The sequence below is a fragment of the Onychomys torridus genome, chromosome 21, assembly GCF_903995425.1.
Source record: "Onychomys torridus chromosome 21, mOncTor1.1, whole genome shotgun sequence".
NCBI classification, from domain to species: Eukaryota; Metazoa; Chordata; class Mammalia; order Rodentia; family Cricetidae; genus Onychomys; species Onychomys torridus.
In genome coordinates this window covers 31,633,665-31,652,119 of record NC_050463.1, presented here as the reverse complement: position 1 = coordinate 31,652,119, position 18,455 = coordinate 31,633,665, and the positions used below count along the sequence as shown (strand labels likewise).

Sequence of the window (18,455 nt, the reverse complement as noted above, 5' to 3'; positions counted from 1 at the left end):
CCTGAGTGGGAATTCAGGGTGATTGATTTCTGTAGTAACTTGGCCGGCACTGTAAGAGTCTCTAAAAGCATTCTGACTTCTTCCCTGCTGTGAAGTGAAGGGCTTGTAGGGGTAACTAAGGTTCTTCCCCTGTCTTAATCCTGCCTTACTTGAGCAGTAAGTTAAGGGTCTTAATTAATAGTGCCTGGCCCTTTAAATCTTGTATCCATAGCACCCTAGGCATGTCATTGTTATGCATTTGTTGCCTGTAGGGACAGTTGGCTAGCTGGGACACTCAAAGAGGACTCCATCAGAGGGAGGCAAGCTAAAGCCTGCTGTTACCACCTTGGCTTTCTGTAACTGGAACCTACCTAGGACCTGAGGGAGCCCATTATGAAAACACCCATATCCATACGCTCCCCACTAACACGCTAAGCAATTTGGACTCTGCTAAGGAAGGTCCATGAGGGACCGATATATATATATATTTTTCTGGGTGACAGTGAGAAGTCGGTCACATGATTTGGGTAAGTCATAGTATAAATGAATCTGTCTACTCAGAGCTCTGGTGAAATTCATTTCTGCGAAGGCATAGGTGGATGACCTGAACAGAGCACACAGAACAACCTCAGACAAATGAACGCAGCTTCAGTCATTGAATGCAGACACTGTCCAGCCATGTAGACAGATGTCAAAGAAATACATTTTTTTCCCTTTTTGTTAAACATATATATATAGTACATGATCAGGAAATCAGGGCAGTGCTCCAAACCTGAGCAGAGTATTGAAATTCCTCCACAGTCTAGTCTTTCTTTTGATAATTGTTGAATTATTGATAACATTATTATTAAAGAAGGCCCATAGTTTACAACTAACCCATCAAGTTGTAAATTATATGGGTTTTGACAAATGTATAATGTCTTCACCATTACAGTGTCAGAATAGTGTTCTTGTCCCCCAAATCCCTTGTATGCATCATTCCATCTTTCCTACTCTTCCCTAGTCCTGGTAACCGCTGAGCACTTATTTACTTATTTGTATTTTGGTTTTTTGAAACAAGAGTTTCTTTGTTTAACAGCCCTGGCATCCTGGAACTCTCTTCGTAGACCAGGCTGACCTCGAACTCACAGAGATCCGCCTGCCTCTGCCTCTTGAGTGCTGGGATTAAAGGTATGTGCCACCATGCCAAGCCCACAGAGCATTTAATTTTACCATAGTTTCACCTTTTCTAGGATGCCAGCTGGAAGGGGGTTACCTTCACTACTGCCCATGACAACTGGAATGCTGTTTTGCTGAAGACATGCAGTATATAACCAGGCTGACTCTTCTCTTTGAACAATATTCACTTAAGCTCCCCTTTGTCTTTTTGTGGCTCAATAGCCCATTGCTTATTGTTGCTAAATATTATGTTTCCCCCACAGTTTATCCATCCATCTACTAAAGACAGAGGATGCCTTAGTTGCTCTAATATTTGGATTTAGGGGTGTGTGTGTGTGTGTGTGTGTGTGTGTGAGTCCAGCTGCTGGCTCATAGGGTCAGACTCTAAGGAACTACCAGGCTGTGTTCTAAAGTGTCAGAACTATTTTGCAACCTCCTTAAGTAATGAATGGGAGTTCTCCATGCTCCATACTCATCAGCCTCTGTTAGTGTTGAGAATTTTAGTCCTTCTAATAGATGTATAGTGGTATCTCATTCCTTTTTTAATTTGGAGTTCCCAAAGACTTATGTTGTTCATATACTGATGGTCTACACGTGTTTCTTCTTTGGTGAGGTGTCTTTTGCTCATTTAAAGAATTTGAATTTTCTCATTATCACGTTTAAAGAGTTCTTTCAGATAACATCAGCTATGTACTTTGTATAGCTTTTAGCTTTACAAAGTTTTTGGCTTGTGTTTTCATTGTCTTAACATGGCCCTTAAATATTAATTTGGGCGCAAAGCTCCAGGCCGGCGAACGCAGGCGCGTGCGCGGGGGGGCCGAGGGCCGAGGCCTGCGCGCAGCCCGGGCGGCTGCACTGCGCGCGCGCCGACCCGCGCGTGGGGCCCGGTTCCGGCGCGCGCGGCGTGGAAGGCGGCGGGTTGCAGCGGCCCGCTGGAGGCTCCGCAGCGGCCACGGGACCCCTGCGGGAGGGCGGGAGCGCGATCCTGCGCCTCGCCTCGGCGCCCCGCGTCCGCAGCTGGCGCTCCGCCGGGGACCCGGAGCAGGCAGGTGGCGGGACTCTTGGGGGGCGCCCCTGGTGGAGCCCCGGGAGGCCGGGAGGCCGGGCGGCACTGGGGCGATCAGAGGCCTCCCAGGACGCGGCCCTGGCTGCCGGGGAGGTGGGTGCTCGTGTCGGTTGCTTGCCGGCTGAGATGGGTGCTCTGCTGGGGCTCGTGCTCCGTGGACGCCCGGGAGGATCTCCCACGCGCGGGACTGCTCACCCTGGTGGGTTTCTCCACGCGGGCCTCTTGAGGTTCTCTGTCGCCGCCTCTTCTGACTTAGATCACTAAGAAATCCTTGGCCCACGGGTGCTCAAAACTAAACTGCCTCTGCCTCGCGTTGCTGCTTGGAGATTCCTTCGTTCTGGTTCGCCTTGGGAAGTTACAGGAGGGTGGGTGCAGAGACCTGTCCCGTGCGGAACCGCATGAATGAAATGGACCGGTTCGTAGCTAAGGTGAGAGGGGGTTCACTTCATCCGGACGCTGGTTAGGCATGTGGGATTCGAAGTCTGTTCTGTGACTCTGCTATCACAGGTATCAGAATGCTATTTTTGTAGGATTGTAACTTGGTGTTGAGTATATTGTATATTGTAGCGCTAGCATAGCGTAAAAAGAGTGTCTTCTGAAGTGTGTTCCTGAGTGGAGACATCCATATGATACTTTAGTTGCAGTTGACTCTTGCTTTGACATTTGCAGGTCCTGCACCGTTTAAATTGACTGCATGGCAGAAGAGCAGGTGGCGTAGGACACAGAGTCTGGAGGGAAAGGGGAGACTTGAAAATGGCAGGATTCCAGCTTTCTATATTTTTTTGAGGATGCAAACCATCCTGGTTTCATTTGAACGTAGATATGATGCAGGTTTTTGGTAATGATTTCATTTGTTAGGGACTGCATGGGCTCAAAGATTGACTCGGGACAAACAACTGAAGTGTTTACATCTCTTCTGTAGATTTAGCACACGGTGCACTATTCGCTGGATTTATTTCCAGGATCCCATTTCCCAGATACAACTCCAATAGCAAGGCCTTAAAAAAAAAAAAAAAAAAAAAAAAGCAATGATTATAATGTTACCATTTTGCTTATAACAATCCCAGGTTTGAAATACTTACTTGTAAGCCTGAGTTGCCGGAATCCACTTCACTGGGTCTCTCTGTTAAAACCCTTTCAGCTTCTGGTTGCTTTTAGTCTTCCTGTTCTCTTAATTATTTATAATTACACTGCTGTGGGCTTGCTGGGCAGATCAGCCTTCATTTCTCATTTCAGGCATCTGTAAATTGTGTGTTTTCTGAGGAGTGATCTGTACTGTTCTCCTTCAGGAATGGAGAATGTCCATAGGTGAAATGTCCTTCTGGTTATGGTGGCATTAGCCACGTGCAAATTGACCCCTTGAATTTTCAGATAGAGCCCAAACAGGGCATATTACACAATCCCATGTATGTAAAACAGACATACAAATCAAACATTTATTGACAATAAATAATATACTTTAGAACAATTCTTTGGTATACATATGATTTTACTGTTTATTAAAGATGAAAACAAGTTTGCGAGATAAAGAGATGGTTGTTTAGTTTTACATTTAAGTTGGATGAACATTTAATACTACAGGATATGGAACATCTTCAGCGTTTTGCAGAATTGATCTCTAGTGCTGACAATACACTAAATACAAACATCGTAAGTATACATAATAAATATATGTATGTTTAAGATGCTTTAGAAGTTGTTGGAAATTCTGCCCTAATCCAAAACCAGAATTAATTTATGATTTAAAAAAAGATTTATTTTGATTTTACATGCATGAGTATTTTGCCTGCCTGTGTGTATGTGCCTGGTGCCTGTGGAGGCCAGAATAGGGTGTTGGATCCCCTGGGACTGGAGTTTCAGGAACTGGAGCTGTCATGTGGATGGTGGGAACCCAACCTGGGTACCAGAGTAGCCAGGGCTCGTAACTGCTGACTCATTTCTTTAGCGCCAATAATTTTTGATTAAAAAATTATATATTTTGAGACATGGTCTCACTGTGTATAGCTCTGGTTGTCCTGGAATGGAACTCACTATGTAGATAAGGCTAGCTTTGAACTCATTGAGATCTGCTTGTCTCTGTCTCCCGAGTACTAGGGCTAAGGCATGTGCTGCCATGCCCAGTTAGTGATTTTTTTTTTAAAGTTTAGAACACAAACAGCAATTAGCAAAATCAACATTCTAACAAAATCTAATTCTAAAATATGCTGATTTGATGCTTACATGCTGCAGAGCAACAATGGGGACTTATTAAAAGCCTTTGTTTTCTGTAATTAAACCATTATGTTTCTGTAGGAGCAGAACTCTGTAAAAACACTGCAAACTGTGTCCACACCTGGTCTTGCATCTGGGTGGAGCTATTTCAGGTGGTGTCACATGGCATTGAATGGCATGTCCATGTGTGCAGTGCACACACTGTGTGACCAGAACCAAGGCTGAAGTGAGGTCACATGATCACGCTGTAAGCACTGTCTGAAACACATGATGTATTTGATTTTTGTATTAGTTTTGGGTGAGTGTACATTTAGGAACTTGAACTATTTCAGATGGCTTTTTTTTTTTTTTGGTGTGTGTGTGTGTGTGTGTGTGTGTGTGTGTGTGTGTCACCCCAAACTTGGTTGTCTGAACCAGTCCCCCACCTGAAGCCCACAGACATTGGTCTGAGCTAGACCAAAGGAAGTTTTAATTTAATTTGAAAAGCCACATGTGGATTGTAGCTACCTAGTTGGACATTCCAGCCTTTAATTATTAGGGGCCAGAAGTCCTATGCTAACTGTCTTCTATCTGTGTCTACATAGTACCCAGTTCTCCTAGGTCATAGTACTTATTGTACAGTAATTGTGCTTTCTTGTAGCAACCTAGCCCTGGGCTGGAATCCACAAGACAAGGACATAACTCAGTTCCTTATCTTTGGGATGGATAGCTTAGGACTTAATGGGAAACAATATTTATCAAACATGAGACTGAACTTCTTGAGGGCGGGTGTCTGATGTTCTCTCTAGAGCTTCTTGTCCAGTGTTTTGCCTGTAGCAAATAAAAGGCTCACTGGAGCCTTGCATTTACATGCTCATATGCTTAGGTTTGTTTTTGAGTCTCATGAAAACAGAGGCTTACATGCTTGCAATAGATGTGTGGCGAGTGAACAGATGTTTAATAGGTAGCAAATGAAAGGATCATTGGAGTTGTGCTCATAAAAAGTAAATATGTGGTCTTGTTTTGGGATTTCATGAACATAGACACCCATGACTGACTGTGATGGGAAACTGAATGAACTGGTTGTGATTCTAATCAACACGGACACAGCTTGGCTTTCCTTGTTAGTCAAGACCTCCAGTATGCCGCTTTTCAGCTGTTTCTCAAGCACTTGAGGGAAAGGCCGGGGTGTAGCTCAGTGGTAGAGTGTTTGCCTGGCATATGTGAGGCCAGAGGTTCAATCCCCAGCATCAGAGAAATCAACAATTCTGAAAGAACTTATTGGCCTTGGTCAACTCTTTTTAGAGGCCCGACCTCTCTGAAGACGTTGGTTGGCATTTCTCATTACTGGTCTGCAAAGGCGGGATCAGGCTCCTAGGAAAAATCATGAGTGGTTGGAGCCAAGTGACAATGTGCTTTTACTCAGAAGTGGTTTGAGTTAGTGGAGTAAGATGAAATTCTTATGCGCCTGAAAGTTTGGAGGACTGTAAGAACTGTTTGTACCCAGTTAATCAGGGATGATTTCTTCAAACCAGCCCTAACCAGGAGATTTTGGAAAAAACACCTACCCAACTCAGATCAGTATATCTGCATACTTGATCAAGGTTCTGGGTGCTGTAGCCCTTTAGATCTGGAAATGGCTTCTGGGGAAGAATTTGAGAACAGGTGAAACTTGTGTACTGTGTAGTTTGGGATGAAATGAAAGATATCATTCCCCAAGAAGGTAAAGAAATGGGACTGGGAAAAATGCCATTAAGATGCAAAAATATAAAGAATATTCCTCATGTGGATTAGGTAATACTGTGGCTTCTTTGGCCTTGAAGTATCATGCAAAACAATGAAGTGGATTCCATGTCTTAGGTTAATTATCTTTGCACCTTGGATCTGGAATTTTAATGTTTATGACGTGTGCAAGATGGTATAGTCTTGTTTTTGTGGTAGCTGACAGCTGTGTAAAATGTAGTTCTATTATTTTTTGGTTATGTGCGCGCACATATGTATGCATATTTACATGTGAGCATGCTTCTGGCCAGACGTTGATGGCACCTGCCCTCCGCCACAGTTTTTGACTTTATTTACAAAGGCAAGGTCCCTGGCTGACACCTGATATTCTGATTTGTCTGGTCCATGAACGCAGCCTGCCCTGGGCAGTCTCCGTCTCCACCTCCCGAGTATTGTTATCACAGGTTGGGCCGCTGTGCCCACCCCACTTTAACGTGGGTCCTGAGGATCAGAACTCTAGTCCTTACACTTGCACAGCAGATGCTTTACCCTCGGAGTTCTCTCCAGACGCAGGTCTAACCTTGAAGGGTCTTGACCATCTGCAAGAAATGACAGGTGCTCTGGGGGCGGGGGGGGGGGGGTGGGGGTCACAGTGAGCAATTTCTTCCTCACTGTGCTGACAAATTAAGAGTACAGAAAACATGTCTGAGTCCCCGAAGTGTGATTACAGTCAGATTACTCTTCCTAAAACACGACTTTAAATATGCCGGTCTCTTTTAGTATGCCAGTTCCCCAGTGCTTATGGAATTGAGTTGTTTTGTTTTGTTTGTTTTGTTTTTAAATCAGCTAAGAACCAGTGTAGCTACCCCCCCAAACAAAAACAAAAACAAACAAACAGAAAAACCACCCCAAACCCCAAATGGGGTTAGCTTTGCATCTGCCTGCTTTCCCAGGTGCCTGCCCTACAGCGTGGGGTCCTTTTCAGTTTCTTCCCAGGCTCAGCTCAGGATATGCTCCGATTCTTCGAAACTCCCATGGCAAAGGTTCCTGGTCCTCACTGGTGGGAACATGTCCTCTTCTCTGTCACCACCACCTGTGCTCATCAATGATCCCTCATTTTAAAGATAGATTTCAAGCTGTCTCCCATGTGTGGTCCTTCGGTCCCCCTGAAACATCTCCAACAGGGCCTTGTGTGTGGTAACCGTAATAGATGCTTACTGGATTTTGTTTTTGTTTTTGTTCCAAAGGAAGCTTCCTACCTACTGTGGGGGGATGTTTACTCAGACTTGTTACCAAGAGTGTAATGAGAAGGAAGGGGCTGTGTTAGTGGGTCTCCTTACTGTTTGGAATGGTTAATGAAGATCACCCAACTGTTTAACACTGACCCTTTAGTCTTGGGTTGTTCCTGTGTATGCGGCAAGGTAAATGTCAAAAGATTCCATGTATTGGGTGGCAAGTAATTTCCGTACCAGTCCTCCCTACCCCCAACAAAAAATCTGAGATCCCTTTAATATAGTGAGAGCCAGGCTGTTTGTTTAATGTGGAACATTCCTGTGCACACAAGGGTGTACTCCTTAAGTCAAAAGGACTTACACCTCCCTGTTCCTTTTGTTCACAGAGAGAAAAGGTCTGAATTAAGTGGGGAAGAAAGCACTTAGTTCCAAGTGACGGTTTCCTTGGAGCTGAGTGGGCTGTAAAGGTGACTCAGTTAGGGTAACGTACTGCCTTAGGGTTTCTGCAGCAGCGACGAAACACCGTGATCCAAAACAACTTGCGGAGGAAAAGGTTATTTCATCTTACAGTGTGTAAGTCCACTATCAGGGAAGTCAGGGCAGGAACCTGGAGGCAGGAGCTGAGGCAGAGGCCGTGGAGGATGCTGCTGACTGGCTTGCTCAGCCTGCTTTCGTACGGTACCCAGGACCACCAGCCCAGGGATGGCACAGCCCACAGTGAGCTGGGCCCTCTCCCATCATTTGTCAATCAAGACAATGTACCACAGGCTTGCCCGCAGGCCAGCCTGGTGGGGGCATTTGAGAGTTCTTCCCAGGTGACTATGGTCTCGTCAAGTTGATGTAAAATCAGCCAGCATATGTTTGTGGCTGAAATGTTAAAAGCACACACAGAATCATATATGTGGTATATCTCCTACTAGATTAAGCTGCTAGCTAGCTTTTTCCTTTCTTTCTTGTGTTCTTTGTATTGAATATACTCTAAAGTCATTTGGTTTTACTTATATCTAAAAATAGACATGAGGATTCATATTATTTCATAATGGAATCAAAAGACACTAAGTTTTTAGTTTAATTGCTGAACTTCACTTAACATTTTTCTGCTCTCTATGATGTTTCTGAGTATAGGCCGGGAATAGACCCAGGTCTAACTTAGAACAAATTTCTTCTACAGCCTGATGTTTTCTGGGAGGAGGTGATTATGAGTTGATACGGTTTAAAGTCACAGCCCTCTTCCTGTCAAGTAAGCAGACGCCCCCACATTGCTATGTGGGACAGTCTCAGCCGTCTCTTCCCCTTGTGATAAATGAAATAATTAATTTGCATGATGTTTTCTGGGAATATCAGAAATTAATGGCAACATGCTGATCTAAGTCTTCTTGTGTGATGAGCACGTGGCGTGGGCTCCAGTGGCTGATGATGATACATTATGAGAGCTAAGGTCGGTTCACTGAGGGTACTGTGCCCTTGTTTAAGGCTGCCCTTTGGGTTAGCTCAGCCCTGTGAACACATTTTTATCTCTTAGTGGCAAGTTCATTTTTTTAAAAAGTCGGTTGTAGTTTCTCTCTCCTGAGCTTTGTATTGCAGCAGTGCATGAGCTGTTGATGGTGCGAGGCTGTGGGAAGCGACTCATAGCTCTCAGACAACTGTTTGCTCAGACGTTGAACGTGTCAGGATCTTTGTGACTGAAGGCAGTCACCCCAAGTTGCGCACTAGTGAAGTGGAAATGCGTTCTGAGTTTTCCTTTCCCGTTATAGGTGCCTTTCTAGAAGATGACCATTGAGGACCTCCCGGATTTTCCATTGGAAGGAAGTTCACTGATCGGAAGATATCCGTTTTTATTCACAGGCTCTGACACACCGGTCATCTTCTCCATTTCTGCAGCACCGATGCCTTCGGACTGTGGTAGGTCATGGGTGGGTCTGTTGTCTGTGAACTGGTTTTAACTGGACTCCCTGGTCTCAGGCTCTTTTTGTACTCATATGATCTTGAAACCATTTGCAGTGATTTTTATAAGATTTTCAAACTTTTCCTTTTTCAAAAACACAATTGCTTATCACAGCCCTTAAGCTCAATGCTTTATTTCTGCTGTCAGCATTTTTATTATGTAAAAGTGTTGATTTTAAGCACTTTTATGGATTTGGAGGATTTTATTTTTAGATTGTAATGGTGCTTAAGCATGTGCTATTCTGCTACCGATGTATTAATTTTGGTTAAACATACTGACTTGCAAAAGCACCATGTGCTTAGGCAGGGCTAGTCCGAGATCGTCATGGAGGCTGGAATAAAATTGACTTTTATTGAAGCTGATCCATTTAAGCCTCGTCTGTAACATGTAAACTTGGAATGGGCCTAGCTTTTGTCCTTTTTTATTTAATCCCTCCAAGAATATAAGATTGTTAGTGAATGAATAAAATAATTTTAGGAGGTAAACAGGATTGTTACATTTCCACTGTGGTTAAGAGTTTTCAGGTCAAATCAGTCACCATTTCAGCTCATCTTTGGAGGGATACTTCAGCTCTGGAGTATTAATATATTAGTAGATTAAAGTTACTACACTAGGAATTTGCCTTAAAACCCCTTTGTATCTATTTTAGTGCCTCCTCATTTCCAAGTGTGTGCTTTCTGTATCCAGATTGTGGTAACAGTCACCCAAGGAATCACCTGAAACATACCTGGGTCCTAGAATTATCTCTGTGTAGCATTGACGAATGTCGGCTGCATGCATTTCAGTTCTGACAAAATCAGCTATGTGGGGAACCTTGAGCAAAAGGACTTTGGGCCTGCTTAGGACACTTGTCTTGAATCAGTTATTTCCTTAACTAGACCAGCAGGCCTTGGCATGGGCTACCCACTCGACGTTAGCTGCTTAACGTTTGCTGAAGATACACACTGGAAGATGTTAACTAGTATTGGCCCCTTTGCCTGCCTGAAAGTAACATTGCTTCTAGTAGGATGACGGGCACTTGGCATGTGTGTGGGTGTTCCCATGTAGAAATTTCATTTGTGAGACCCCGACATAGCTAGTCGGTCTCTTGTATGTAGGTCCTCAATTGTGGGCATATTAGTTACTTTTTTTTATTGCTGTGGTAGGAAACCGTGACTAAGGCAACTTATAGAAGGAAGGGTTTATTTTGGGCGTGCAGTTCCAGAGGATGAAGAGTTTGTCACCATTGTGGTGGGGGAGCAAGGCAGCAAGCACCAGGTATGGAGGCGGGACAGCTGAGAGCTCATATCTTGACCCACAAACAGGAAGCAGGTGGGAGTCTTTTGAAACTTCAAAGCCCATCCACAGTGACATATTTCCCCCCAGTAAGTCCACTGCTAATCCTTCCCAAACAGCCACCGACTAGGGAACAAATATTTAAATGCCTGAGACTTATGGGAGACAGCGCATTCAAAACACCACACATTTGGAGGTAATTTGAATATGATTCTTTGTCTGCACTTTGATCACATGTTTCTAGTCTCAACAGTTTCTGGTGGTCAGGCTCTTCATCCCAGGTGTTGCCTTAAAAAGTGGTGTCAAGAATTCTGGGCTTGGTGGTGGCATGCCTTTAATCCCAGCACTCGGGAGGCAAAGGCAGGTGGATCTCTGTGAGTTCAAGGCCAGCCTGGTCTACAGAGTGAGCTCCAAGGACAGCCAGAACTATAGAGAAACCCTGTCCTGTCTCAAAAAAAAAAAAAAAGAGGAGGAATCCTATCCAGCTACTAGTCAAACATTTAATAAGAGTAACCAATTGCTATTATTATTTAAACGAGATGCCTACTTTCTTGCCATTTGAGTGTTTTTCTTTTTTAAATTAAAAAATACCTACATATGTGTGTGTTTTATCTGTGTGTATGTCTATGTGTCATGTTCATGCCTAGTGCCCTTGGAAGCCAGACAGGGCCATTGGATCCCCTGGGACTGGAGTTGGCTGCCATGTGGGTGCTGGGAATTGAACCCTGGTCCTCTGGAAAACCCCATTTGATTGTTTTTAATTACTGAAGCATTGTTGCAGATTTTCCCTACCCTCAGGGCCCATGTTCTTCGCTCACAATTCTTGCTTATTTCTCTTACATTTCCTTTCCAGATCTTTGCTACTGTCTGTCTCTCAGGCTGTTATGTGGTGTCTTGGAGCTCATTAGAAAGGTAGTCTGGGGCTGAGCAGAGAGTTACTAGGTTAGAATCTACATTGTAACAAGATCCCGAGGGCTTGTCTTGTCTCGTCAGCGTTGGAGCAGCTCTGACACAGAAGAAGAACATGCGTGTCTCTGTCCCTCTCCAGTAAATCCTAGCGAAGGTTTGATTAGAACTGAAATTACTTAAAAGCTCTGTAGAGAACGGACAGCTTTTAGTTGTTTCTCTTACAATCCACGAGTGTGGTGTTTCTTTTCAGCTCAAGTGTCTGCACTTTTACGTTTCTCTAAAGAAGACTCTTATATTTATTGGCATGCCCGTTATTTTTGTGGGTTTTTGGTATGGGGTATTTTTCACATATTTCTCCTTTTTATATAGGATTAATTTTTCTGGAGAAAATAATCCATTTGACTTACATGCATTTGTATTGGTATATAGCCACAGTTGGGATGGTGAACTTTTGACATAGTTATTTGTGGTGGTTTGAAAGAAAATGACCCCCAAAGGGAGTGAGTGGCACTGTTCAGGAGGTGTGGCTTTGTTGGCGGAAGTGTGTCACTGGAGGCGGGCTTTGAGGTCCCCTATATGCTCAAGCCACACCCAGTGTCTCAGTTCACTTCCTGTTGCCTGTGGGTCAAGCTGTAGAACACTTGGCTCCTTCTCCAGCACCATGCCTGCCTGCACACCACCATGTCACACCACAATGATAATGAACTCTGAAAATGTAAGCCACCCCAATGAAATCTTTTTTCTTTGTAAGAGTTGCTGTGGTCATGGTGTCTCTTCACACCAATAGAAACCCTAACTGAGACATTATTATTTGATTTAGCTAAAAAAATTTCAAAGAGATGCAGTTCAGATTTTCTCTGTTTTTCCTCTGACGCCATTCCTCTTGTTCCCAGAGGTAACTACTATCATCTAGGTAACAAAATAAAGGATCTGATGATTCATACTAAATAGAAGTGTAAGTAATGAGATCCTGTGTTATATTTCATTACCTATGGGAAGACTTGCAATAACAGGTAGTATCATTTTATATATTTACAGTTATATGTGAATGTCTATCTAATTCTATAACTTAATTGATTCATTAATACACATTTTGAGATCTATTCTTATCAATATATGCATTATCTCTTAGTGCATTTATTTAGTTGTTATTATATTCCATCAATTCCTCTAAAGAGACATTTCATCATTTCCCCTAGTACCATCAGTGCTGGAATAGGCATTCACTTTTCGAAAATATTTAAAATTAAACTGTAATTATACCATTTAACCTTCCCCATCCTCTCCAGTCCCTCCCAGCTCCCCCATCCCTCTCAAATTCATGGCTTCTTTTCCTTGAAATGTTATTGTTTTATTGTTTTACACACACACACACACACACACACACACACACACACATACACACAGCACAAGCATATATAGAAATACAGCCTGCTGAGTCCTGCTTGCATGCCTCTGATTTCAGGACTGTCCACTTGGTATTGGCTAACTAACTAGGGAGCTCATTCCTGGGGAAGTCTTAATCCTCTCAGCAAAGAAAGAATTCTTGTAGGGCATGAAGAGGCTCTTCAGGTGTGGAGAAATGTCTCCATTAGAAATGTCCTGTGCCTGTGAAAGTGAGTAGTGGATGAGTGAGTGAATTGAACCAGACAAACAAATCCATTAACTGCTATTAGCAAGAAACACACCCAAGTTTATGATTGAGAAACCTTGCAGGGCGTTTCTCCAGGTTGTTCACTGGCTTGTCCTTCCAGATTCTCCTCTGTTGCCTTAGTGTGACGACAGCTCTGAGACATTCTCCCAGGCCTCCCTTCTTCCCCTTTCCCAGGCATCTCGGGATGCACAGCGGCTCCTCAGCAGGCTCTTCTGATGGCTCCAGTTCATGCGGTTCCTGTTTGATGCCTGTGGAGGCTGTTTGCCAAGTCAGTGGCCATTTAAAGGCTTTAAGACTCACGCATGAGAGAGTGTGAGCGTCCCTGCCAGGAGGGAATTATGCAGCCCTGAAGTCAGGGTGTCTGCTTATCCAGCTTGAACCAGCTGAAAAGGTCAAGTGGGCTATAGTTCCATCCAGGCTTCACCTGTTCAGGCCAGTTTGCCTTTTTCCAGATAGTGTGCAGCAGGGCTTCAGAGTCATTGAGCTAGGTGCACAGCATGATGCCTGGTAAGTCGTTCAAGGCCATGTGGTGGCTCATGCAGTGCTGGCCCAAGAGTCTATATAGGCTCATGTAATGGCTGAGGCTCCTTCCAGTGAGGGTCAGGTACACTGTTCATCCTTGTCTTTTCAGGAAGCCAGGTTCCTAGGTTCAGTGTTTGGGCATGTTGTCTTTGGAAGCAGGTCACAGGACGGTTCTGGGACCTGGTGGAAATTCACCCTGATACCTTGTATTAGTGCTTTTCACACCGGGCCCCACCGTGGTCACTTAGTACATGGTGAACACGAGAACACCTCCTTTCAGGAGGTATATCAAGACACTTAAGCCTCTACCCCAGTGGTTCTCACCCTTCCTAATGCCTAGACCCTTTAATACAGTTCCTCATGTTGGGCTGACCCCAAACCATAGTTATTTTCATTATTAACTCATAACCGTTATTTTGGTGTTATGAACCTTAATATAAGTACCTGTGTTTTCCGATGGTGTTAGGTGACTGCCATGGAAGGCTCATTTGACTCCCAAGGGGACTGTGACCCACTGGTTGAGAACCACTGCTCTGCCCACTTTGTGACATTAGCCATCGGGTGTTTAGGGGACAGTTGAAAGAGTCTGGAACAAATGCTGGAAGCCCCTTCCAGGCAGTTGGGTTTCTGGACTCATGCTCCAGTCTCCAGATGTTGAGATGAGGACAGCGCTTGCAATGGATGGGCTGCCCTAGCTTCCAGTTTGAATGTTTGGTGCTACCATCTGGTGCTCTAGCAAACTTCTGAGTAAGTTCCACAGCAGCAGGCGTGTAGGTTGTTCCTGTGTGTCTGGTGGCTGTCTCCCTGAGGTTCACACGGTGATTACAGCTTAAACTTGGAGAAATCAGGGGAAAGGCACATTCAGAAAATTGGAAATGTCAGTTTGGAAAGTACTGGCCCGCTACTGGAGGACAACTAGAGAAACTTAGGTTGCAGTCAGGCTTACAGAGAGCTGAAACTTCGAAGACAATGGACAGGGTGAGGGTCTGGCAATGGGTGCAACATGGTTCTCTACAGAAGTATAATTTTCTCCTACTACCATCTACATTTCTTACCAGAGACAACCACAGTAAAACTAACATGCATGTAAAATAAGTTTAGTCTCTTTAGTCTTGGCTTGGGTATTCACAGAAGTGCGTCAGAAAATCCAGCTCTGTGCTTGCTCTCAAATAGGACGTTCCAGCCAGAGCTCTGACGATACCCACCAGGCTTCATTGGCGCCGGAGAGACAGACAGGTTTCTTCAGGCCATCCGGTAGTACGGAGCCTCAGAGCAGACTTTTAAGATTCATTCCAGGCCGAGGACTTCAAGAGCAAGCCTCACACACTGTGACCCGTTAGGAGGAAAACAGGCTCTCCTGGGCATAGTGTTATGAAAATGAAGTGCGCAGTGAGAGCTTGTGGGTTTGGGGTTCAGGCGGAAGGGGATGAATTCAGAGAGGAAAATGCTGCCTGTCTTTGTTTATAAAGGCTTACTCTTCTAAACTGCCGTGAAGTTGCAGCCGTAAGTGGAAAGGGGGCACTGGAAATCTGGACACACAACATTGAAGTACCAGAGATACTTCGAACAAGGTGATAAACGTAGTTAGCCTGCCAGTTCTTGGAGTCTTGCTCTGCCCAGCCCAGGCCTGCAGCCTCCTGGTCACTTAGCTTTCCACAGAGCTCTGGAGGGTCTCACCCAGACCCTCTGGTCTCTAAGTTACCAGAAACCCGTTGTTTACAGGCTTTCCCATAAATCCTCTGGCAGGTTTTGTTTGTTTGTTTATTTGTTTTTTTATAGTAGATGCTTATAACACTTTCAGAAAGACATTGGAGTAAAATTAAAAAAAATCTGTAGGTCATTCAGGAGTTAAGATCATGCTTAAAGGTTTAATGGGAGCTCATTATCATGTGATTGATATTGAAAAGTGGTTATTTCTGTGACATTTCAGATAATTTGAATTGTAGCTGATAAGTTATACCAGGGCCTACCGGATTTCTAAGCATTTCCTACAGTTTCTCAACAACTCACTGATATTTATCATCTGTCAGTCATCTGTCTATAACACAGAAGTATCACATCATGGAGTTAAACAGCGCCTGCTGCTATTAGCATTTTAAACTGCTCAGTATAATACAACAAGGAGGCCTCCAATTAGTTTCACTTTTACTTGATAATTCTTTTCAAGCAAATAAGTCTCAATTAATGAGTAGTATATCGATTATACCCCAACCCCATTATATAAGGAGAGGGAACAAAATCATTTTCATTAGAAAATTTTGGGTCCCTCTGAAAAGCCCCAAAGTTAATGTGAAGTCAGAATGACTTTAGAATTTGAGTTTTGTTTAAATTTGTTTTAAAAAAAAAAGTGAAGAGATTAAATAGGGTCACAGTTCAGTTTTCTGTTCAATCAAAGGGACAGAAATTTCAAACACAAAAAAGCCACATAGATTCAAAGATAAGAAAAACCCCTCGGTTGTTTTCATTAAAAAGCTGAAGCATTCAAAGACGCACAAGGCACAGAAAATGACCTTGACAGAGGCAGAATCTTCCTTTCCTAGGAAGATTCTTCCAAAATTAAAACTCCTTCACACTCTACCACCAAGAGCAGACCAGAACCGGAAGAAAATGCTGTTGCTATGGAACCAATGGCAACAGATCAGCTCACATCAGAGCCCCTTTCCTTTCCCAGCCTCCTGGGGCCATTTGGTTCTTCCTCTTCCATAGCAGAACTTCTGTCTTCCTACTTAATACCTGTGCGGAGCTGTTGGGCTTGTGGTTTCTAGGTTGTCGGATGCACCATTTCACAATTTCTAGACACACATTTCCTTAACATACACGTTTTCAGGAAGCATGAGACCCCAGGTAGTTACTGCACCCAGGCAACCCTTTACTTCTCTGACTTAAGGTGGATGCATTTAGGTTTAGCAATGGATTTTTATTTTATCGTGTAGATTTATATTTAATAGACTTAAAGATATATTAGATGACTCTCAAAAATGTTAGGAGACTTTACATAGCTAACCACTTTATTTTTCTTACTAGGAATTTTTTTTTTGTTTTTCGAGACAGTGTTTCTCTGTGTAGCTTTGCACCTTTCCTGGAACTCACTTGGTAGCCCAGGCTGGCCTCGAACTCACAGAGATCCGCCTGGCTCTGCCTCCCGAGTGCTGGGATTAAAGATGTGCGCCACCACTGCCCGGCTTTAGGAATTGTTTTTAACATAGTGATAGCATAAGCTAACTAGTAACTCTTTAACAAGGTTTTTTTGAGTAGGAAGCCATGTAGAAATCAGGTTAAAGGCTGCATTTATATCTTGCTGACAATTCTGAAGCCATATCATTTTTTTTTTAATCTTTTTTTTTTTTTTTTTTTTTTTTTTTTTTTTGCCGGAGCTGAGGACCGAACTCAGGGCCTTGTGCTTGCTAGGCAAGTACTCTACCACTGAGCTAAATCCCCAACCCCCATATCATTTTTTAAAAAGTAAATGAACGGGATTTTCATTTATTCAAATCATGTCCTGAGAAGCATTTGGGTTAGTTCTTAATTTTCTAGATGTTTTAGAGATATTTTTTATTTATATCTATTTACCAACACAAATACACACAAACAGACCTGAACAGAAATATTTTAGCAGTGTGCCAGGTAGAATAGCCATCAGAGGCTTTCTGGTTGTCTTAGTTAGGGTTACTATTGCCGTGATGAGACACCATGACCAGAACAACCTGGGGAGGAAAGGGTTTATTTGGCTTACACTTCACACTTCGATATCACTGTCATTGAAGGAAGTCAGGACAGGAACTCAAACAGGGCAGGAACCTGGAGGCAGGAGCTGATGCAGAGGCCGTGGAGGGTGATGCTTACTGGCTTGCTCCTCTTGGCTTGCTCAGCCTGCTTTCTTATAGAATTCAGGACCACTAGCCCAGGGGTGGCCCCACCCACCATGAGCTGGGCCCTCCCCCATTAACCACTAATTAAGAAGATGCCCTACAGGCCTGCCTACAGCCATCTCTCAAATGCCTCTAACCTGTGACAAATGAACTGGTTAATAAGGGAAGCTGGATGGGCATCATGCATCCTTGGAAGACATGGAAGCTCCCCACTCAGCCACAGCTTTCTACCTATGACTTTATTCACATGCTGCAGCTGTCCTTTTAGAGTCCAGACCTCTGCATCCTTTCGGGTCTGGAAACGTCATACAAATCAAAGACTTCATGCCTCGGTCTCCGAGAGCCTCAGGAGGCTTTCTTCTCCAGGGCAGTCCGAAGGGTGGCAGATCACTCTAGTTAAAGGCTTCCCAAAGCTGTCACTGTAATGCCAAGTTTCACCCATTTCTCCAAAAAGGCACCGGTTACTAGTCAGTAGCTGATTTGGGGCCAAGCGGAACCCATCCTTGCTTTAGAGTTTTTAAAAGAACCTTTTGATTTTTTTTTTTTTTTCTTCTGGAAACAGGCTGGCCTCAAGATTACTATGTTTATTGTGGTAGCCAAGGCTGGCTTTGAACTCCTGATCTCTTGCCTCTACCTCTCAAGGGCTGGGGTCCCAAGCACACCTCTCAAGTGTGCACTACCTACCATTGGCTTCTCTAAGGGGTCCTACCTATGAGCAGTCTCATTTTTCAATAACTTCCCTGAAACACAGGGAGTCATGTGCTTTCTTCCTTCCCTGTTTTTTGTTTTTTGTTTTTTTTTTTTTGGTGAGACAGGGTTTCTCTGTAGTTTTGGAGCCTGTCCTGGATCCCTTTCTGTAGACCAGGCTGGCCTCGTACTCACAGAGATTCACCTGGCTCTGCCTCCTGAGTGCTGGGATTAAAGGTGTGCGCCA

General features: G+C 43.9%; 2 protein-coding genes across 4 annotated transcripts in view; both read left to right on the top strand.

The window, feature by feature from the left end:
- The window catches only part of LOC118571498 (translation initiation factor IF-2-like), a 7,260-nt gene extending 4,932 nt beyond the window's left edge, over positions 1-2,328 (top strand). The window contains exon 3 of the mRNA XM_036170512.1: positions 1,908-2,328. Coding sequence (XP_036026405.1) covers positions 1,908-2,328 — 421 coding nt within the window. The remainder of the gene's footprint in view (positions 1-1,907) is intronic.
- Clip4 (CAP-Gly domain containing linker protein family member 4) overlaps positions 2,017-18,455 on the top strand; it is a 66,072-nt gene continuing 49,633 nt past the window's right edge. Inside the window, exons 1-2 of one of the 3 annotated variants that reach the window (XM_036171032.1) lie at positions 2,017-2,182; positions 9,102-9,249. In XM_036171032.1, the coding sequence (XP_036026925.1) occupies positions 9,117-9,249 (133 nt within the window). In that variant the 5' untranslated portion in view covers positions 2,017-2,182; positions 9,102-9,116. Of the gene's footprint in view, positions 2,183-2,303; positions 2,632-2,690; positions 2,711-9,101; positions 9,250-18,455 lie in introns of those variants that run through there. The other 2 variants (XM_036171033.1, XM_036171034.1) reach the window with 2 other exon arrangements.